At 40.6% G+C, this 22,318-nt stretch overlaps 1 protein-coding gene across 2 annotated transcripts in view; it reads left to right on the forward strand.

The window, feature by feature from the left end:
* The window catches only part of SRPK2 (SRSF protein kinase 2), a 307,162-nt gene that overhangs the window by 254,038 nt on the left and 30,806 nt on the right, over window positions 1-22,318 (forward strand). For both annotated transcript variants that reach the window (XM_077835698.1, XM_077835707.1), the window contains 2 exons: window positions 11,196-11,296; window positions 11,399-11,506. In XM_077835698.1, the coding sequence (XP_077691824.1) occupies window positions 11,196-11,296; window positions 11,399-11,506 (209 nt within the window). The remainder of the gene's footprint in view (window positions 1-11,195; window positions 11,297-11,398; window positions 11,507-22,318) is intronic.

The following is a 22,318-nucleotide window of genomic DNA, read 5'->3' on the forward strand; positions in this document are numbered from 1 at the left end:
TATCGTACACATTGTAAGGAGAGTGATCACTTTAGGTAAGCTATTACCAGCAGGAGAGTAGGGTGGCGGGAGAGAAAACCTTTTGTAGTGATAAACACCCATTTTTTCATGGTTTGTGTGTATAAAAACACCTTCTGTATTTTCCACAGTATGCATCCAATGAAGTGAGCTGTAGCTCACAAAAGCTTATGCTCAAATAAATTGGTTAGTCTCTAAGGTGCCACAAGTACTCCTTTTCTTTTTGCGAATACAGACTAACACAGTTGTTACTCTGAAACTTCTCCCATAGATTACCAGGCCTTTTATTTCAAGCTTATTAGAATATACATCAGTGAGTTACCATGGCACTCTTGTGGTCAGACATTTGCAGATGATCATAACTCAAAATATCCCAAGCTAGCATCTTTTGGTTACCTGTCATCAGTTTAGAGATTACGGTATTCTATTTTATGATCTACGGCTACTTGTGGTTAGCTGCATATGCCAAAGCTTTTGGGTCTTCTGCCTTGTTTATTTAACCCATTGTATTACAGGCCTGAGGCCTATAGGCTCATTGCTGTACTGTTTTAACTTATACCTATGCCTTACCAAGCAAATACCTACAGTTAAATCCAAATCAAGATAGTTAAATCCAAAGCTGAATGCAAGGAGATCTCACAAAAATGGCTGACTGGGCAACAAAAGAAAACAATGACAGCATAGCTGCCTGCCTCAAATGTTTACAAGACCACAGGCAGCCCTCAGCTATCCACCCCAAACGCATAGTCAAACTCATCCATTTCATCCTCACCCATAACAATTTCACATTCAACAGCACTTTGTCCAAACCGTGGGAACAACCATAGCATGCCAATATGTCAGCCTCTCTTTGGGCTACATTGAAGAACAGTTTGTGGACACATGCACCACAAAACAAATCATGTACCTAAGATCATATACATCAATGATATTTACCTGGACAGACAGGTAAACTCCCTCATAGATTTCCACTACAATTTCAGCAACCACCATCCATCAGTTAAACTCTCTCCCACACAAGCATCAATTTGCTGGAAACCACAATCAGTTTCAGCAACTGGAACCCTACAAACAACCATATACAAGAAACCCACGGATCACCACACCTAGCCTCATAGATCCAGTAACCATGACAAACACACCAAAAAATCTGTTATCTACAGCCAGGCACTTAGATTCTACAATATGCTCCAAGGAGAAAATCTGAGATACACACCTTATCACTGCTTTCTCCAAACAAGGACACCGCATCAGAACAGTAGATCACATCATGGATCAGGCCACCCAAATACCCTGAGAGAGTCTACTTCAATACAGAAATAAAACACCCATAGTTGTCACCTACTCCCCTGCCCACACTGGAACCTATACGGGGTATCCTCAAACTTTTACAACTTATGCTCGATGGGGACCCCATCCTGAAAGAAATCTTTCCTGCACTCCCACTTCAAAATACCCCCCTAGTCTCTCCACGCACATCATCATCAAAAGCAAGCTCTCTACAGACCAGAACACACCAACTCAAAGCATCACCAGACCCTGCCAGAACAACAGATTCAAAACCTGCAGACATTATCTCCACTACTACAATGTTCAACACCCCACACAACACAAGCTCCATTGATTCTACACGACTATCACATGTGGAATACCTCATCCAGCACACTAAATGCCCCAGTAACAACTATGTAGGGTGAAACCAGACAATCACTACGCTCCCAAATGAACTCTCACAGAAAAATAAGACAAAAACACCACATCACCTGTGAGTGAACACTTTTCACAAAACAATCACTCTATATCTGACCTATCGGTCCTCAACTTCAAAGGAAACCTGCACAACACTTTCAAAAGATGAGCCTGGGGGGTTAAATTCATTACTCTGCTGGACACTAAAAATCATGGACTGAACAGAGACACTGGATTTATGGCTTATTACAACAAACTGTAACCCACTAACATCCTCATTTTGTCCTGTGACTTCAGCGGTGTCTCTACCTTGAATGGTGCAGTACAATATGTGTTAAGTACTTATGCTGCAGCTAAACAATCTGTTCCACCTTGCATTTTGTTGTGATGCTGGAAGTTCCTTTCCCAGACCTGAAGAAGAGCTCTGTGTGGCTCGAAAGCTTGTCTCTCTCACCAAAAGTTGTTGATCCAATAAAAGATATTACCTCATCCACCTTGCCTCTCTAATATCCTGCGACTGGCCTGGCTACAACTACACTGCGTGGGCAACAAAATGACAGATGAAATTCATTGTTATATGCAAAGTGTGCACATTGAGAAAAAATAATCACAACTATACATACAAAATAAAGGCTTCTAAATTAGCTATTACCACTCAAGACTGACTGTAAGCCTGTGATTGCCAGAAGCTGGAATTGGACAACCGGGAATGGATTGCTCGATATATTGCCCTGTTCTGTTAATTCCCTCTGAAGAATCTGGCACTAGGCAGGATACTGGGCTAGATGGACCATTGATCTGACCCAGTAAGGCCCTTCTTATGTTCCTAGCCTTTAGTTCAGAATAGCTAATTACCAATCACTGTTGGCTAAATATGATTATTTGAACAATTCCAGATTCCTGGACTTCATTGACAAGTTTCTGCACTAAGAGAGATCACAATTCCAGGTTCTCATTGAGGATGGCAAGTTGATTGCCAGGACCACTTTTCAATCAGTGGTTGATGTAGCAGATACATCTTCAAGGTCAATGGTAGCAGCCGTTGTGATGTGCTGTGAATCGTGGCTTCATGCTTTGGGGTTTCCCAGGGAGGTCCAGACATCATGGAGGAGATGGATCACTTGAAATTGCCCTATTGTGTTTGTTCTGTCTGAAGCATCTGGCTCTGGCCATGGTGAGAGACAGGATACTGGGCTATATAGACCTTTGGTCTGACTCAGTATGGCGCTTCTTATGTTCTTATGACTCAGGAATCTTGGATTCTATTCCAGATTCTGGAGGGGAATGTTCTATGGTTGTCAGTGACCCTTCTACCCATCGCCTTTAGTCTGTCCTTCTGCCAGTCATGTCTCTCCCCCACCCCACCGTCCCAGTCTCCTTGCCCAGCCAGTCCTAATTCTCTCCTGAAGGCTACCCAGTGAATCCAGTCTCCATCCCCAGGGTCCTCATCCCACTTTCCTTCCCAGACACCCTGCCTGGGAATTCCAGTCTCCTCCTTCGATCTCAGTCTCCCCATCCCACTGCTTCCAGTCCTTCCACCCAGGTTCCTTATTCCGCAATGCTTAGCCAGCCCAAATCTAATCCCTCTCCTCCCACCTCAGCTCCTCATCTGATCTGGCTCCTAGTCATTGTTCCCCCTTCTTCTCCCACTAGTTCACTCCCAGTCCCCCTGCCCTCCACTGCCTGTTTGTCCCAGTTATTTCTCTCTCCCACCACCCACACATTGGATTCTTAGCCCCTCTGCTTGGGAGTCAGGCTGCAGTTTTTTCTATGCTGTCCAGGAGCCAGGAGATGGAGGGCATGCATTAAGACACAGAAGATATAATCTTCCTGTCCTCGGCACCTAGGAGCAGCAATTTCATGATAAGCTTCTGCTCAGATCCTGCATTCCTGGGAGGTATCATGCTTAGTGCAAATGAAAAATTGTCAAAAAATTTAGCTACCAAAGTATACCCTATACTGCGGAGATATGAACTAAGATTTTTCAGAAGGTTATGAATTGGCCATGTTTGGGTGCTTTTTCACTGAAACAGCAAAAGGCACCTTGCTCAAGTGTGGTACAGCAGTCAGTGCTCGAGCCTTAATTTGTCAGAAAGTGCCTTAGAGTGAGGTTAATTAGAAGCTTCCTATGGTATCCAAACCCCAATTTGAAATATGAGGGTTTCTACCAAACTGAAAGATGGATAGAGGTTCTGTTGAATTTTTGGCCTTTATATTGGAAGTTTAAAATTAAATGCTTCTGCCAAGGATTTCTGAAGTAACTAGTGATTTTGGGGGCTTCATTATTTGGGGGCTTCTTGTCACAAAAGAGGCGTTCTCTGGACTTTTAAGTATCGTGCCACTTGATGGCATCACAAGTTTGGCACATAGATTAAGTAGTTTTGAAAATTGTGACCTGGATACTATGAGTGCCTATGAGTGTATCCTGATGTGGGCTTTTGAAGAATACTACCCTGATATCTATTAGAAAAGTGAAAGAAGATGGGTCCTTTGGGAGCACTTTATCTTTAGATATTTTGTGGACTTTTTAGCTTTCTTTTCTGTCTGTTTGAATACGTTCATTCTAGGGTTGTCAGTTAATCGCAGTTAACTCACGCAATTAATACAAAAAATTAATCGTGATTAATCGCACTGTTTAACAATAGAATACCAATTGAAATATATTAAATATTTTTGGATGTTTGTCTACATTTTCAAATTTATTGATTTCAATTAGAACACAGAATACAAAGTGTACAGTGCTCACTTAATATTATTTTTGATTACAAATATTTTGCACTGTAAAAATGATAAAAGAAATAGTACTTTTTCAGTTCACCTCATACAAGTACTGTAGTGCAATCTCTTTATTGTGAAAGTGCAACTTACAAATGTAGAACTTTTTTGGTATATAACTGCACTCAAAAACAAAACAATGTAAAACTTTAGAGCCTATGAGTCCACTCAGTCCTACTTCTTGTTCAGCAAATCGCTAAGACAAACAAGTTTGTTTACATTTACAGGAGATAATGCTGCCCTCTTCTTATTTACAGTATCACCTGAAAGTGAGAACAGGCATTCGCATGGCGCTTTCGTAGCCGGCATTGCAAGGTATTTATGTGCCAGATATGCTAAACATTTGTATGCCCATTCATGCTTCAGCCACCATTCCAGAGGACATGCTTCCATGCTGATGATGCTCCTTTAAAAAAATAATGCATTAATGAAATTTGTGACTGAACTCCTTGGGGGAGAATTACATGTCTCGTGCTCTGTTTTACCCACATTCTGCCATATATTTCATGTTATAGCAGTCTCGGATGATGGCCCAGCACATGTTCATTTTAAGAACACTTACTGCAGATTTGACAAAACACAAAGAAGGTACCAATGTGAGATTTCTAAAAATAGTTATAGCATTTGACCCAAGGTTTAAGAATCTGAAGTGCCTTCCAAAATCGGAGGAGGAGGAGGTGTGGAATACGCTTTCAGAAGTCTTAAAAGAGCAACACTCTGATACAGAAATTACACAATCCAAACCATCAAAAAAGAAAATTATCCTTCTGCTGGTGGCATCTGACTCAGATAATGAAAATGAACATGCGTTGGTCTGCATCACTTTGGATTGTTGTCGAGCAGAACCAGTCATCAGCATGAACGCATGTCCTCTGGAATGGTGTTTGAAGCATGAAGGGAAATATCAATCTTTAGTGCATCTGGCACGTAAACATCTTGCAACGCCGGCTACAACAGTGCCATGCGAAAGCCTGTTCTTACTTTCAAGTGACACTGTAAAGAAAGAAGCAGGCAGCATTATCTCCTGCAAATGTAAACAAACTTGTTTGAGCAATTGGCTGAACAAGAAGTAGGACTGAATGGATTTGTAGGCACTAAAGTTTTACATTTTTAAATTTTTTAGTGCAGTTATTTTTTGTACATAATTCTACATTTGTAAGTTCAACTTTTATGCTAAAGATATTGCACTACAGTGCTTGTATTAGGTGAACTGAAAATACTATTTTTTGTTTTTTACAGTGCAAATATTTGTAATAAAAAATAAATATAAAGTGAGCACTGTACACTTTGTATTCTGTGTTGTAATTGAAATCAATATATTTGACAATGTGGAAAATATCCAAAAATATTTAAATAAATGATATTCTGTTATTAACAGTGCAATTAATCGCAATTAATTTTTTAATCGCTTGACAGCCTTAATTCATTCTGTATGCTACAAAATGGATTCAGAATAAAAGGTGTAATAAACTGAACAGCTTAGTCAAACACCTGTTAGGAATTGTCTAGGTAATCATAGAAATGTAGAACTGCAGGAACCTTGGTAGGTTATCTAGTCCAGACCTCTGTACTGAGTCAGGACTAAGTATTAGCTAGACCATCTCTGATAGGTGTTTCTCTAACCTGTTCTTAAAATCCTCCAATGCCAGAGATTCCACAACCTCCCTAAGTAATTTGTTCCAGTGCTTAACCACCCTTACAGTTAGGAAGGTTTTCCTAATGTCTACTAATGTCTAACCTAAATCTCCCTTGCTGCAATTTAAGACCATTACTTCTTGTCCTGTCCTGTCCTCAGTGGTTAAGGAGAACAATTTATCACCTGTATCATTATAAAAACCTTGTACATACTTGAAGACTGTTATCATGTGTGTCGTCCCCCCTCCCCCAGTCTTTTCTTCTCCAAACTTCACAAACCCAATTTTTTCAGTCTTTCCTCATAGGTCATGTTTTCTGACCTTTAATCATTTTAATTGCTGTCTTCTGGACTTTCACCAATTTGTCCACATCTTTCTGAAAGTGTGGTTCCCAGAACTGGACACAATACTCCAATTGAGGCCTTATCAGTGCTGAGCAGAGTGGAAGATTTACTTCTGATGTCTTGCTTACAAAACTCCTGTTAATATATTCCCAAATAATGTTTGCCTTTTTTCCAACAGTATTACATTGTTGACTCATATTTAGTTTGTGATCAGCTATAATTTCCAGGTCCTTTATTGCAGTACTCCTACCTATGCAGTCATTTCTCATTTTGTAATTATGCAGTTGATTATTCCTTCCTAAGTATAATAATTTGCATTTGTCCTTATTGAATTTCATCCTGTTTATTCCAGACCATTTCTCAAATTTGTCAAGATCATTCTGAATTTTAATTACATCCTCCAAAATGCTTCCAGCCCCTCCCAGTTGGGTATCATCCACAAACTTTATAAGTGTACTCTATGCATCATTTATGAAGATATTGAGTAGAACCTGACCCAGGATATATCCCTGCAGGACCCCCCTTGATATGCCCTTCCAGCTTGATTGCGAACCACTGATAACTAATCTCCTGGTATGCTTTTCCAGCCAGTTGTGCACCTACCTTATAGTAGCTTCTTCTAGGCTATATTTCTCTAGTTAGTTTTATGAGGTCATGTGATACAGTGTCACAAACCTTACTAAAATTGAGATGCATTGTATCTACTGCTTATCCCCATCCACAAGGCATGTTACCCTTTCAAAGAAGGATATTAGGTTCATTTGACATGATTTATCCTTGACAAATCCATGTTGTCTGTTACTTATCTCCTTATCGTCTTTTAGGTGTTACAAATTGATTATTTTCTCCATTATCTTTCTGGGTATAGAAGTTAAGCTAAGTAGTCTAAAATTCCCTGGGTTGTCCCTATTCCCCTTTTTATAGCTAGGTACTGTGTTTGCCCTTTTCTAGTCCTCTGGGATCTGTCCCATCCTCTACAAGTTCTCAAAGATAATCGCTAATGGCTAGCTCACAGATCTCTTCAGTCAGTTCCTTAAATATTCTAGGATGTATTTCATCAGTCCCTACCGGCTTGAAGTCATCTAACATGTCTAAGTAATTCATAACCTGTTCTTTTCCTATTTTAGCCTCAGATCCTTCCCCATTTACACCGATTTTCACTATGTATATTTTCCAATCACAGCTAACCTTTTTTGGTGAAACAAAAAAGGCATATAACACTTCAGCCACTGCTGAGTTTTCTGTTGTTGTCTCTCTCTCCTGGTTGAGTAATGGGCCTACCCTGTCCTTAGTCTTTCTCTTGCTTCTAAAGTATTTGTAAATGTTTTGATGGTATCCTTTGTGTCTCTAGCTAGTTTAATTTAATTTTTTGTCTTCACCATTCTACTTTTGTCCCTACATGCTTGTGCTGTTTTTTTATATTCATCCTTCATAATTTGACCTAGGGTTTCCACTTTTTATAGGACTCTATTTTGAGTGTCAGGTCGTTCAGGATATCCTGGTTAAGCCAGGGGGTCTCTTCCTAGCTTTCCTATGCATTGTGTGTGTTTGCTTTTGTGCCCTTAATAATGTCTCTCTAAAATACTGCCAATTCTCCTGAACTCCTTTTTCCCTTAGGGATTTTACCTACCAATTCTCTTAGTTTGCTGAAGTCTGCCTTCTTGAAGTCCGTTGTCTTTATTCTGATGTTTTCCATTTTACCATTCCTTAGGATTGTGAACTCTTATCATTTCACGATCACTTTCATATAAGTGGCCTTCTTCCTTCAAATACTCAACCAGTTCCTCCCTTTTTGACAGCATCACAGCTAGAATAGCCTCTTCCCTCATCGCTTTCTCCGTGTTCGGAAATAAAAAGTTGTCTGCAGTGCATTCCAAGAACTTGTTGGGTAATCTGTACCCTGCTGTATTATATTCCCAACAGATGTCTGGCTAGTTGAAGTCCACCCATCACCAACAAGTCCTGTGTTTTGGATTATTTTGTTAGTTGTTTTAAAAAAGCCCCATTCACCTCTTCTTGCTTATTAAGTGATCTATAATAGACACCTCTCATGACATCACCCTTGGTTTTTTATATCCCTTTTATCCTTACCCAAAGACTTTCAACGGGTCTGCCTTCCACTTCTATTGCAACCTCAGTGCAACTGTATGCATCTTTCAAATACAAGAAAACACCTCTCTTTTTTCCCTGCCTGACATTCCTGAACAAGCTCTACCCTTCTATGCCAATAGTCCAGTAGTGAATTATCTCACCAAGTTCTGTGATGCCAATTATGTCATAACTGTGATTATTCACTAGTATTTCTAGTTCTTCCTGTTAATTCCCCATACTTGTAGCATTAGTATACAAACATATAACATGGTCAGTAGATTTCCCCTCTATATTCCTTCTTGTTTCTCCTTTGTCCTTGCTGTGATTGCCCGTGTTCCTCCCAGCTTCCAACCCTTCCTCAAGGTCTCCATGTTTTGGATTTACCTGTGGGCTTTTGTCTCCTATTCCTGTTGAACCTAGTTTTAAGCCCACCTTAGAAGCATAGAATATCAGGGTTGGAAGGGACCTCAGGAGGTCATCTAGTCCAACCCCCTGCTCAAAGCAAGACCAATCCCCAACTAAATCATCCCATCCAGAGCTTTGTCAAGCTTGACCTTAAAAACCTCAAAGGAAGGAGATTCCACCACCTCCCTAGGTAACCTTACCAGGTTAGCCAGTCTGTTTCCAAAGATACTCTTCTTCCTTGATAGGTGGACCCCATCTCTGCTCAGTGGTCTTTCTCGAAAGAGCATCCCATGGTCAAGGAAGCTGAAGCCCTCATGGTGACACCATCTGTGCAGCCATGCATTTACTTCCTGGATGTGTGTGTCTGTGCCTGAGCCCGAGCCCATGCCCTTGACTGGAAGGATCAATGAGAACACCACCTGTGCCCCCAGTTCCTTCACCCTCACTCTCAGAACATTGTAGACACTTCTGATCTGCTCAGGGTCATATGTTGGTGTATCATTAGTGCCCACATGTATGAGCGGCATGGCATAACAATCAGGGTTGGATGATCCTCGGCCATCCTTCTGTAGTACTTAGTCCTGCCTCAGTGCAGGGGACTGGACTAGATGACATGTCCTACATTTCTTGCAGCCCTACATTTCTGTGATTCTATGATTATTTCATAGTCCAATTCAATGGACTAAAAAAAAAATTCTTATCAATCTGTTTAAAAACACAACCATATTAAATCTTCTATTATAAAGCTGTCCTTTGAAATTTAAAATGTGTAATAATTTTAACTAATTTATATAGCATCATAGAGTTTAAGGCCAGAAGGAACCACTAGACCATCTAGTCCAGTGGTTCCCAAACTTGGTTCGCGGCTTGTTCAGGGTAAGCTCCGGCGGGCCGCAAGATGCTTTGTTTACGAAACAGAGCATCAGAAGGTACGGCCGCTTGCAGCTCCCAGTGGCCCAGTTTGCCGATCCTGGACAATGGGAGCTGTGGGAAGTGGTGGCACGACCCCATATATGGAGATCAGTTAGACCCTGAGCATGTAAGCTTGATTTAGTTGGGGATTGGTTCTGCTTTGAGCAGGGGGTTGGACTATATGACCTCCTGAGGCCCCTTCCAGCCCTGATATTCTATGATTCTAAGCAAGAACCAGCCAGCTAAGTACCTGAGAGAGAGAATGCTCGGAGCTCTGGCCCTCGCTGTCCAGTATCCCATCTCCAGGTGTGGCCATCTCTGATGGTTCGGAGGAAAGAGATTAAAAAAAAACAAAAAAAACCCCACCACCCTTACAGAATACATAGGGGGGAGAGGAGAGGACGCTTCCTGACCCTTGCAGGGTTGTAATTTGTTTGCAATAGATGAAAACAATATACACATTTTGATTGATGATTTTTTCCATAACAGTTACAAGTTATGATTGTCATTTTTCCCTCTCAAAGAAGATCCCTGTAATTATCTTTACCTTCTCAGCCTCAAAGGTCTGGGTGCTGACTGTCTTCTCAGGAGAGGCTGCTGGCACCTGCTAGTGCTAATGATTTGAACAAATGATTGACTGCAGAGATGAGAGGCACTTTTTCCTCAGTTCCTTCCAAGGCTAAGCACAATTCTTTCATGGGAATCTCAGTTCTTGTTGGTCCAGAATACAACACCAAACATGAATTCCAAACTCCAGTCCCCACATACTAGTACATCTGAGCTACTGATAGACCACAGAGTTAATAATTTTGTTCTTAGCACATAGAACTTAGCAATTTACAATCTGTATGAGAATCTTTCTTGTAAATTTTACATCATCCAATGCAAACTATTTATTTTCTTTAATCTGCAAATAGCAAAATTATTATTGTGGAGAGTTGCACTTGTGAATGGATGCTTAAGTTAGCAGTATCTTAATAAAATATCTGTTACATATTAGATATCTTCAATCCTGAGTGAAATATTAGGGAAAGGTTAAAATCATAAGTCAAATGTTTCACTGGTGATACAGGATGGGAATGGGTGAATTTTCAACTTCTAAAATTATGAGGCTGTAAGACATTTTAATAATCTAATTTGCAGTTGTTAGAAACACAGGTAAGGAAACCTGAGTGTCACTTTAAATTCTCATAACTGTCAGCTAATGATTTTGATGCCTCCAAGTTTTTAAGAAACTGGATGAAGTGTCAAACCAATGTTGTTTATAGACAATAAAAAACATGCCATGGGTACTAATTGTTCTACTTCTACTTCTTGTTTGTACTAGCAAAAACCCGTGCTGCGGATTTATTGGTGAATCCCCTGGATCCAAGAAATGCAGATAAAATTAGAGTTAAAATTGCTGATCTGGGAAATGCTTGCTGGGTAGTAAGTATAAAAATCTTATTTTAAGTTTTTAGCCTTCATTATTGAGAACAAACCTTTTTATTGTTAGGTTTTTTTCCATTAATGCCATTCTTTCCATTTTAGCATAAACACTTCACTGAAGACATCCAGACAAGACAGTATAGATCCATAGAGGTTTTAATAGGAGCAGGTTACAGTACACCTGCAGATATCTGGAGTACAGCCTGTATGGTAAGAACAAGAATATGCTGTTATTTTATTATGTCAATCAAACTTTATTTTACTAAATAAAATTCATTGAGAACACTTGCTTATTTACAGTGTGGACCTGGCTATAAGGGTTCTTCTTATAAATTAAGTAATCACAGGAGCAATGCTATAACTGAGATAATAAACATATTTTCACTATAAGTTTGATATTTTTTTCCCACCTCAACTTCTCCAACATTCTCAAAGTAGTAGCTTCCAGTAATTGTCCTTGCATGGTCTTTTGGCACAGAGGAATGTTTTGCGGAAAGTTTCTTTCTTGTTCGAGTAGATGCAGCCATGTATTCTATGCTGGTGTGTGTGCCTTGCATACTGGAACCAGAGAACTTAGCCTAGCAGTATCCATTGGGGCGGCACTGATGTTCTGTGGCCGTAGCCCCTCCTCATGTCATATAAAGGTGGTGCTGCCCTGACGCCCTCTGTTTCTTGTCACTGCCCACGGCTAGAGTCGGAGCTCTGTGTGTTGACTTCACCTCACACTTTTGCTTTCAGTTTTCTGAGAACTTTTCTTGTATAGGTTTAGTTTAAGTGTTAGTAGATTAGTTGGCTAATGCCGTTTGATGTCCTAACGAGAGTTTAAGCATTCTCCATTGTGTAGGGGGGCCATCCCGAACAGTGACCCTCCCACACATAGGTTGCTTGTTGTTTCTTGGTGATGAACACAGAGAGAGGTGCTCCATCTGCAAGTCGTTCACAAAGCGGACTCAGGTGGCGAGAGACTTGTGGTTGAGGCAGCACCTTCTGAAGCAGTCCCCCTTTGGCACCAAGGCCTTCTGATCAGCGGCTGCCTTTGGATGTGACAAGCGATGCCACCCCACGCTCGGGCTCAGGTGTTTTTCCCAAGAGGAAAAGGTTGTTTACCCTCCTCTGGTGCAGCAAGGAAGAGGTCCCATAAAATGAGTTGGGACCGTTTCAGGTCTCAGGGTAACTCCTGCTCCAATTCTAGGAGGAGTGCTGACCAGCGCTGTACTCACTCTGGAAGGTGGGATGGAGCAATTGTCCAACTGCTACCCGGTACCATGCTGAGAACAGTGAGGGCCTGTCCTGTCGACTCCGGTTCTGGTCACGGGGCATCTGTTGAGTCCACTATCAACAGCACTGGCAACATTACTGACCATCTCCATGCCAACAGCATACCAGGTGACATCAGACCTGCTTTGCCTCTTGATTCCAGACTCTCTGCTGGTTCAGGAGTTATCTGGTGCTATGGCATCTACCAGCTTGTCCTCTGTTCTGCCCTTGGTACCTTCTCGCCGTGTCAAAGAGCTGCTGGGTCCCTCAAAATTGCGGCTCACACTGCCTCAGTAGCAGACTATAGAGCTGAAGTCAGGCCCTGGACCAAAAGCTCCCTCAATTCTGATGCATCCTTTGGCAACATCATTGTCTTGGTGGCAAATCCCATCAATGATGATGTTACCAGCACCTCTCCTGGTACTGCACGAAGTGTCTCTCATTTGGTGCATCTGGTGCTGTTTCCCCATTCACCTTTGGCACCGATGTTTCCTCCTTATTGGGCTTTAGATAATTTTGATTGGTGGTTTTCCCCTTCAGGGCTGGCTTCCACATTGTTACCACAACACCTCTGGGATTCCTCAAGATCCAGGTCGAGGTCATCCTCCCCATCCTCGTCAGATAGGTGCCAGAGATCACCCTCAGATCACTATTGGTATTGAGATTGGGCATCTGTCCTGCAGTCGGGAGAAGGCTCTTGGCACGGTGCCTTACCTGAATGTCCTGTGGCCTCCTGGGAATCAGGAGCAGCAATACTGCTTGTAATGTTGCTGCAGCTGGTCTACTCCGGAAAGAGTCATAGATCCCAAGGAGAAGGCCTTCTGGTTGTTGGTTTAACCAGCCGCCCCCTCCCCCTCTGCAGCATATAACAAGTGCCGTTTTGACTCGTGTCAAGCACAGTGACCCAGTGGTACCCTCTCCCTCTTTGTCCCGTTCCCCCCACCCCACATCCCACCCTCGATTCAGAGACAGGCTGGCCTGCTTTTTATAGTGTTCGGGACTCAGTTACAGTGGACAACCAGGTCCTAAACACCTTCAGGTCAGGTTGCCATACAGTTCCTCTCCATCCCTCTTCTCCACATCCCTACCCAATCCCTTTTCAGGGACCCCCTCTCATGAGTTGCTGCTCTTTGAGCAGGTTCATTATTTATTGGTTTTGGGGGGCACAGAGGCGGTCCCCCTGCAACACTGAGGGCAGAGATTCTACTCCCAGTATTTCCTGGTCCCCAAGTCCAAGGAAGCAATGGGACCTATCCTCAACTTCCATGATCTCAACAAATACATCAGATATGTGAGATTCCATATGGTCACTCTATTAAACTATCCTCCTGGCCTTGAATCACAATGGCTGGTTTTCAGCCCTGAACCTGCAGGACACTTATTTCCACATAGCAATCCTCCGGAGCCACAGGAAGTTTCTTAGATTCGTCATGGATAGCCACCCTATCAATACACCATGCTGCCTTTTGGCCTCTTTTCTGTTTCCCTGCTTTTCATCAAGTGTATGATTGTGGTAACCGCGTATCTCAGGAAGAAGGGAATTCATACCTTCCCATATCTGAATGATTGGTTATAGAGGGGCAAGTCCAGCAAGGAAGTCCTTTCTTATGTTCACTTCACGCTACGCCTACTCAAACATCTAGGTCTGATCCTGAACAGCAGGAAAGCAGTATTGCTTCCAACTCGAAGAATCAAGTTAATTGGGGCCCAGATAGATTCTACAAGGTCAGGAGCGTTTCTACCGACTGAGCAATTCCAGGTGATCCATCACCTATGTCTTAAGCTGCAGTCTCAACTCTTAACCGCAGCCTGAGTATGCCTGAGGTTGCTACGCCATATGGCCACATTTATCCAGGTAGTCCAATATGCGAGGCTGCACCTGTGTCCTCTTTAGATGTAGCTGAAGTTGGTCTATTGTCCAAATCGCTGTCCCTTGAGCACGATGATCGGACTCCTCCCACCAATCCTGGGTTTCTTACAGTGGTGGACAATTCTTGACAAAGTGTGCCGGGGTGTTCCTCTCACGCAGCCACCACTAACCAGGACCATAGTCACCGATGCCTCCTGAATAGGTTGGGGAGCGCATTTGGACTCATTGAAAGTTGAAGGCCTGTGTTCAGAGTGAGAAGCTTCTCTGTATGACAGTGTTCTGGAGCTTCATGCCATCTATGATGCCTGCCAGACCTGTTAGGATCAAGGGTGCAGCATTTCTCATACTCTCTGGCAATACCACCATGATGTATTATGTGAACAGGTGAGGGGAGCACATTCCAAAATGCTTTGTCAGGAGGCAATCAGTCTCTGGCATTTTTTCATCCAGCAAAACATCCCCCTTGGCTGATCACTTGGGTTCCAGAATCAATTGATGAATAACCTCAGCAGGAATTTCTCATTTATTCAAGAGCTATCTCTAAAGCCCAGTATCCTGCAGTCTGTCTTTGATGCTTAGGGTATCCTGACGATCAACTTGTTTGGCATAAGAGAAAACAAGAAATGCCATCTGTTCTGTTCTTGAGGTCATCTCAGTCTAGACTCCTTGACCAATGCTTTTCACCTGAGCTGGGAATCGGCACTCCAATGTGCCTTTCCTCTAATTCCAGACATCCGACAGGTCATTTTCATGCTGAAATTGGACCATGTCAAGCTCATTCTTATTGCGCCAGCGTGGCGAAGACAACGTTGATTCTTCGACCTCACATTATCGTTTCAGCCTTCCATATTCCTTCCTCTTCATCCTGACCTCCCAACTCAGCATTGCGGTCAAGTTTTGCATCCAACACTCAGTTCCCTGCATCTCTTCATGGGTGCTGCATGATTAGATGAGGAAAAGGAACGATGTTCAGTGGCTCTTGCTTAATAGTTGGAAGCCTTCAACCACGGTGGTCTATTCGGACAACTAGAAGCTGCTCTCAGTATGGTCATTAACCAGGGGAGTTCAGCCAATGCTGGCTTGTATCCAGGACATCTTGGAGTACCTATTACACCTTCAGTCTTGTGGTCTTGCACTTATTTCACTGCAAATCCACCTGGCAGAGATTTTGGCATTTCATCCACCTATCTGTGGGAAGTCAGTGTTTTCAAACTCCATGGCAGTGAGGTTCTTGAAAGGAGTCCCTCAACTCCACCCACTGGTTAAAGAGCCGGTTCCTTTGTGGGTTTTTAATACTGTTTAGCGGCTCGTATAGGACCTCCATTCAAGCCTCTGGCAGTTTTTTTCTCCATTGTGTCAGAAAACTGCCTTCCTTGTGGTGATAACATCTGCAAAGAGTTGTGTGAGTTGCAGGCTTTGATGGCAGAGCCTTCTTACATGCAGTTTTCCAAAGGCAAAGTAACCCTTTGGCTGCACCCTTTGTTTTTATCAAAGGTGATTTCGCAGTTTCACTTGAATCAAGTAATACGTCAATCGTGTTCTTCCCTAAGCCTCTTCCAACCCCAGAGGAGCAATGTCTTCAACATTACATGTCAGGCAATGTCTAACATTTTATATGGATAGAAGTAAACCTCTCTGTCCCTCACCTTGTCTGTTTGTTTTACATGCAGACTGAATAAAGGGTCAAGCAGTCTCTTCACAGACTATGTCTGTGGATAACTTCCTGTATCATGACAGCATATGAAGTAACCCAGGCTATGCCTACTCAAGGAGTACCAGCTCATTCCACGAGAGCTCAGGTGATGTCAGTGGCATTTCTAAAGGAAGTTCCTATATTGGGCATCTGCAGGGTGGCCACTTAGTCCTCTATATACACTTCTTTGCAAATAACTATGCTGTTACAGCTGCATCCAGATCAGATGCAAACTTCAGGAAGGCAATCCTGCAGTTCTTTAAATAGACTCCAAGCCCCACCTCCTGCGAGTACTGCTTGCAAGTCACCCACTTGGAATATGCAACTACTTGAAGAATTAAAAACGGTTATCTACCTGTAACTGTTGTTCTTCGAGATGTGTTGCAGACCTGTATTCCATGACCTGCCCTCCATTCCCTCTGCATCGGAGATTTGGTGTGAAGGAACTGAGGGGGTTGGGGCGGCACTGCCCCTATGCAGCTGGGAGAGCAATTACGACTGCAGGGTATATGCACTGCCCCTATAGGTACTGCCAGGAAAAGTTGTCTGGCTCCCATGCGTGGTGCACGCATACCCACATGGAATACCCATCTGCATCACAACTTGAAGAACAACAGTTACAGGTAGGTAACCATTTTTTTATTGGGCAAGACATTTTTGAAATATGAGAGTTTAGGGAAAAAAATTTTCATTTTTCAAAGAGTCACAAATTAACTGAATAAATCCAATAAGTCCAATAAACTAAGTTTAATTTCTCTCCTTTCTTTTTTTCTCTATAAAGTGGCAAAAATCACTAGAAGACTTTTTGACTTCTTGTTGACTTCATACTTATATTCATATAAGAATGTAAGAATGGCCATACTGGGTCAGACCAATGGTCAGTCTAGCCTAGTATCCTATCTTCCGACAGTGGCCAGTGCCAGATGTTTCAGAGAGCGTGAACAGAACAAGGCACTTTATCAGATGATCTGTCATCCAGTCCCAGTTTCTTGCAGTCTGAGGTATAAGGACACCCAAAGCATGGGGTTGCATCCCTAACCATCTTGGCTAGTAGCCAATGATGAACCTCTCCTCCATGAACTTATCTAATTCTTCAAGTTTGTAGGATCAGGGGCTTGGATTGTAAAATCTGATGCAAGTAACTTATTTTGCTTATAAATTAGGTAAACCTATTATACTGTAGAAGTGATTTTAAAAACAAATTAAAATAATTTTGCAGAGACCTCTTCAAGGAGCAAAGGGTAGGAAATAAATTCAAAATTAACTGCCCAACCTTTTGAAAGGTTCTGTGCACAAGATCTCTTTGAGAACAAATAAATAAATCAAATCTTTATTTTCTAATCTAAGCCATTTTTACACACTACATTTTAAAATAACCCCATACATGACTATTTTTTCTCCAGACACTTATATTTCAAAAATACTTTGTCCAAAGGTACTGGGTGCATGTGAGGGAGAGGGTTGAATTTTACACTGAGTTTGTAAGCCTGGAAGACGAGAAGGATTGTGGAGCTGTCATGCAAAGAAGGAAAAAATAAATATTAAAAATGTGTAGAGATTAGGATTTTAGTAAATCTAGTGTTTGAAGTAGTCATAGTAGTCCTAGCCAATTCATAGTTAAAATTGTAGCTCAGTTTCCACTATAAGCCTGATTTTGACCTCTACTCTAAAAGCCACAACAAAGTATGAACTCTCCATGCCCACCCTGAATTGGTATGTTGGTTTTGAGGAAAAAAGTAGATTTTTTTTTCTGCTAAATTGGATGTGAATTGGACAAACAGATCCTGGAATTACGAGATCCTACAAATAGAAGTATTCACCAGTGTTCAAAATAAAAAATAGTAAAGGAGAGAGATCAAACTTAGTTGTTTCCTCGGCTCCTATCAGTTAGATCAACTGTAGAAGGTAGAGTTCAGGTAATTTAGAGATTAAATTCATAATTCCATCTTTTCAAATACCTAGGTTCTTGTAAGTTTAACCTTAACTCTGAATTCCTTGCTCTTTACTGTTTGTTTTCTTTACTAACTATAAAATTATTGTAGGAATTCTCTAGGTACTGATATGTCCACTCAACCCCACTTCACCTTAACATATTTTTTGTCTTTAAATAGTCTTTTTTCTTTACCTTAGGGAGTTAAGATTTGTAGGTGCAACCCATCTGGCTAACTTTGTGGTCAGCTTTTCAGGTGACTTTTTGGACTGCTATACAGCTTACAAGGTCCACAGGCTGTAAGTGCCATATTTGCTACTATGGACTCCTTGTACCTCATACATTGCAAGCTCTGTAGGAAACACCTTTTGATCCTGTAAGTTCTGTCAATTATTTTGTGGTTCAAGGAATTTAAAAGCTTTGCCATGTCTATCTGCATCTGAACACCTTGCAAGTTTTATGAGCCAAACAATTCCTATATGAAGCATTTACAGTCTATGTGGTGCTTTAGACTGTTGCTGTAAGGACCGTATCCTGAGAGGTGCTGCGCATGTACAACTTCCATTGAATCTAGTGGGAACTGTGGGTGCTCAGCTTGCAGGATCAAGCCATAGATAGCATACAGAAAGGAGAGGAGAGAAGAGGAGATTATGGAAGTAGCATGAAAAATAAGCATTTCTGATTGTGTGGGTTAGGCATATGCTTTCTGTAAGTTCCAGAATTTTTTAAAAATAATTTTTACATAATATAATGAAAAGAAGATTTGTCTCATACTTTATATAATCAAGAGGTGTGGGAGGTTAGATGTAGAAGGGAAACTGATAAAAATGAGTTTTAGAAAAGATTTAAAGGAAGAAAGTAAAGAAGCTTAGATAACAGGAGGAGGAAGGATAATTCAGGTTTAAGGGACTGGATGTGTGTTCTGGCGAACAGCGGAAGTGGTCAGGTGCTTTCCTGAAATGTTTATTTTCATCTGCTCCCCCCCAACCTACTGTACACTCTTAACAAGCTTCATTCACCTCACTATAAGAGTTTTAAATCAAATAAGGTCCCTTAGAATATATTATTAGATATTATTAGGACTCATACAAATAGTTAGTAATTTGCCTTTCCTAGGATGTCTGTTCTAGTTAAAAGAAATCAGAATAAAATCATAATCCATGTCAATAATATCAGAGCACTATATTCCACAGTTGCATATTGTCATCAAGATCTGATTTTATTTTAGCATGATGAAAAAAATAGATTTCACTGGTTTTGTTTCCCTCTACCTGTGCTTTCTTTTCTTTAATATTTACAGGATCCAGCATGTACTTTTGAGTCAGGATCCAGACTAGTGTGCTGTGTTGACATACAGCATTTTCACATAGTCGTGCCAAGCAAATCCCATAATGTACACATTTTTTAACGTCAATCTTATTTTTTATATAAAATACAAACACATAATGAAATAAAACATATACAATCACAAGATGGAAATACCATATAAATAATAAAATTAAATGTTCATAATTTGTAAAACATGGAAAAAAAAAACAAAAGAAAAACAAACTAAACCAGAACCCATAGAGGTCATGCAGGGCATCAGTTATTAAAGTGACTAAATACATAAATAAATGAGAACATAGGAATATCAAGGTCTAATATATACTAACCTGCAAAAGTATGCAGTTTTTTCATATGTGACCAGACATCCTCATATTTTTTCCAATGTGTTTCTATTAGAAAGTCATTTTTTTTTCATTAATGCAGTAGTAGAGAGCTCGCTCACTAAGCCAATCTGTGTATGAGGGAGGATTTGCCAATTTCCATTTTCTCTAAATAAGTATTTTGGACACTAAAATAGTTATTGCAATCCATTTCTTAATGTTAACTGGTAATACAAACCAGCACCCCTACAATAGACAGGCTTGGAGAAGGAAAGATAGCAACACTTAAAGTTATTGAGAGAGCACTGAATATGGTGTTCCAGAACACATGCATTTGTTGAGATACGGAGGATGTATGAAAAGTTGTCCCATGGCTGTTTGAATCTCCAACATTCACTGTGTGTTGCCAGTCTGGCCTTAAACAAACATTCTGGAGTCCAGTAGTACTTGTTATCTTGTTCTAGAAGAATCACAAGGATAAAGAACTGGAAGTATCTGTCTCATTAAGCCAGATATCCTCCCAGGTTTCTCTTATTATAGTAAGGCTAAGTTCTTTTTTCAGATCTTCCCAAAAGTATGACTGAAAACTTTGTATCTTTTAGTAGCAGAGTGTTCAGCTTCCACCAAGAAGATTTTAATGTTGTGTAACCAGTGTCTATGGTAAATAGGATTGGGGTCTGATCAGAAATTAATATATTACCAAAAGCTGCTTCTAGGCATGCTGGAATCAGTTCTGAAGATGCAAGAAAAAGGTCAGTCCTGGAGTAGGATGTATTTACTGTAGAGAAATATGTGTAGTCATGCCCCTTGAGGTTTCTATCTCCATATTTCCTTTAGATCAAGTTCATTCATTAATAATGAAGGTTGGCCTATTGTGCTTTCAAGAGCTGAGTCTCATGTTATTTGATTTGTCTGGATGTCTGTCTAGTAGTATTCAAATTCCCTCACAGTATTACAGGAATGTCTTTTTTATTGGGAAGAATGTCTGCAATAGTCTTTGAAAAAATCAGAATTACTTCCACTTGGATTGCACATGCTTCCTAGAATTAACTTTTTTGAGTTGAAACATCCTTTAAGAAGAACATATCTTCCTTCAGGATCAGACCAAGTCTGTATACATTGAAAAGTTACACATTTATGAATTAAGATAGAAGTGCCTCTGCTCTTAGAATTCAATAATGAATGATACTCAACACCTCTCCACCTCTTCTTGATTCTGTTGGTATCTATTTCTTGTTGATGAGTTTCCTGCAATAAAGCTAGTTTGCACATTTTTGATCAGAGGTATCTCAGGATTTTAAATGTTTTGGAAGCTTGATTAAGTCCTTTCCCATTCCAGGAGTACATTCTAAGAAAATTCATGGAAAACTTTTAAAAGATATATTAAGATATATAATGTTCTTCTAAAGATACATATTTAATTGTTGATTGTGTAAAACCATATCTCTAGGATATTAGATACTGGTTAGTTTTGAATGAATTTATGCCTTCTGTTGAGCCTCGGGTCAGGTATATAAAAAGATCTATAATTAAATATCGTGTGTCTTCCAAAGTATATTTGTAACAGAAGACCAAAAAAAAAAAAAAAATGTACAGACTTAAAAGAAGCCAGTGTGGGCACATTCAGACCCCTTGTGGCTTCGGTTCCATCTGCTCTTGTCCTTCCTGTATTATCTAATAATAATCTAAACATCTCTAAATACAAATGTATTTTCAAGTCAAATATTACCCTGTAAATATGATTGGGTATTCTAGAATATGTATAATACATTCCTACAGAAGTGTTTATGTATTCATACGTACACACATTTTATATATATATATGTATATATAGACTTATCACATGTACATTTACAATTTGGTAAATCAAATATAAATTAGTACAAAATCTAAATATGAAATGTACAAAATATAAAAAACAATAGTCATAGTATGCCAAATGCCTTGCACAAAATGAAATAGCTAGTGTTATTCATGGTTTAGGTTATTGTCTACTTTATATGTCAGGAATGTTGACTGTTGCAAGAGAATTGTGATCACCATAGCACAATCCATCAAAGGCAGAGTTAGTGAAGAGATCCTGTCTAACAGTGCAGATTGTGATGATGAGTGCAGATAATACTTCAGTCAGTAGATGGTTCAATAAACCCCAGCTTAGTGTTAAAATGTTACTCTATTCCAGGGATAGTCAATTATTTTTTGCCAAAGTCCAAATTTCTTGGTCAAGTATACTCAAGGTCCAAACTCCAGAGAAACATTTTTCACACCGCAGTAATAATAATAATGATAATAATAAGTAAATAAAAAGATTTCACGGTCCGTTCAAAAGCATTTGCCAGTCTGGATTTGGCCTTGGTCCGCCTGTTGACTACCCCTGCTCTATGCATTGCAATGCTATACAGTTCATTATTGTTCAGTTCCAAAGGAGCTCAACAGAAGAGTTTCATCTAACTGGTTAGCTGCTAGGAGCTGGAAGATGATGTAGGGGAGCAGCTTCTGAAGAAGGCAGATAATATCCTTCCCCTCTAGACCCTCCGTAATACCCAAGAGACAAAGGTTGTTTCTTTGAGATTTGTTTTCTGAGTCATCCTGTTTTTGTTCCAGTTTGTCCAGTCTAAGCTTT

This window comes from Eretmochelys imbricata, chromosome 1 (assembly GCF_965152235.1).
Source record: "Eretmochelys imbricata isolate rEreImb1 chromosome 1, rEreImb1.hap1, whole genome shotgun sequence".
Classification (NCBI taxonomy): Eukaryota; Metazoa; Chordata; order Testudines; family Cheloniidae; genus Eretmochelys; species Eretmochelys imbricata.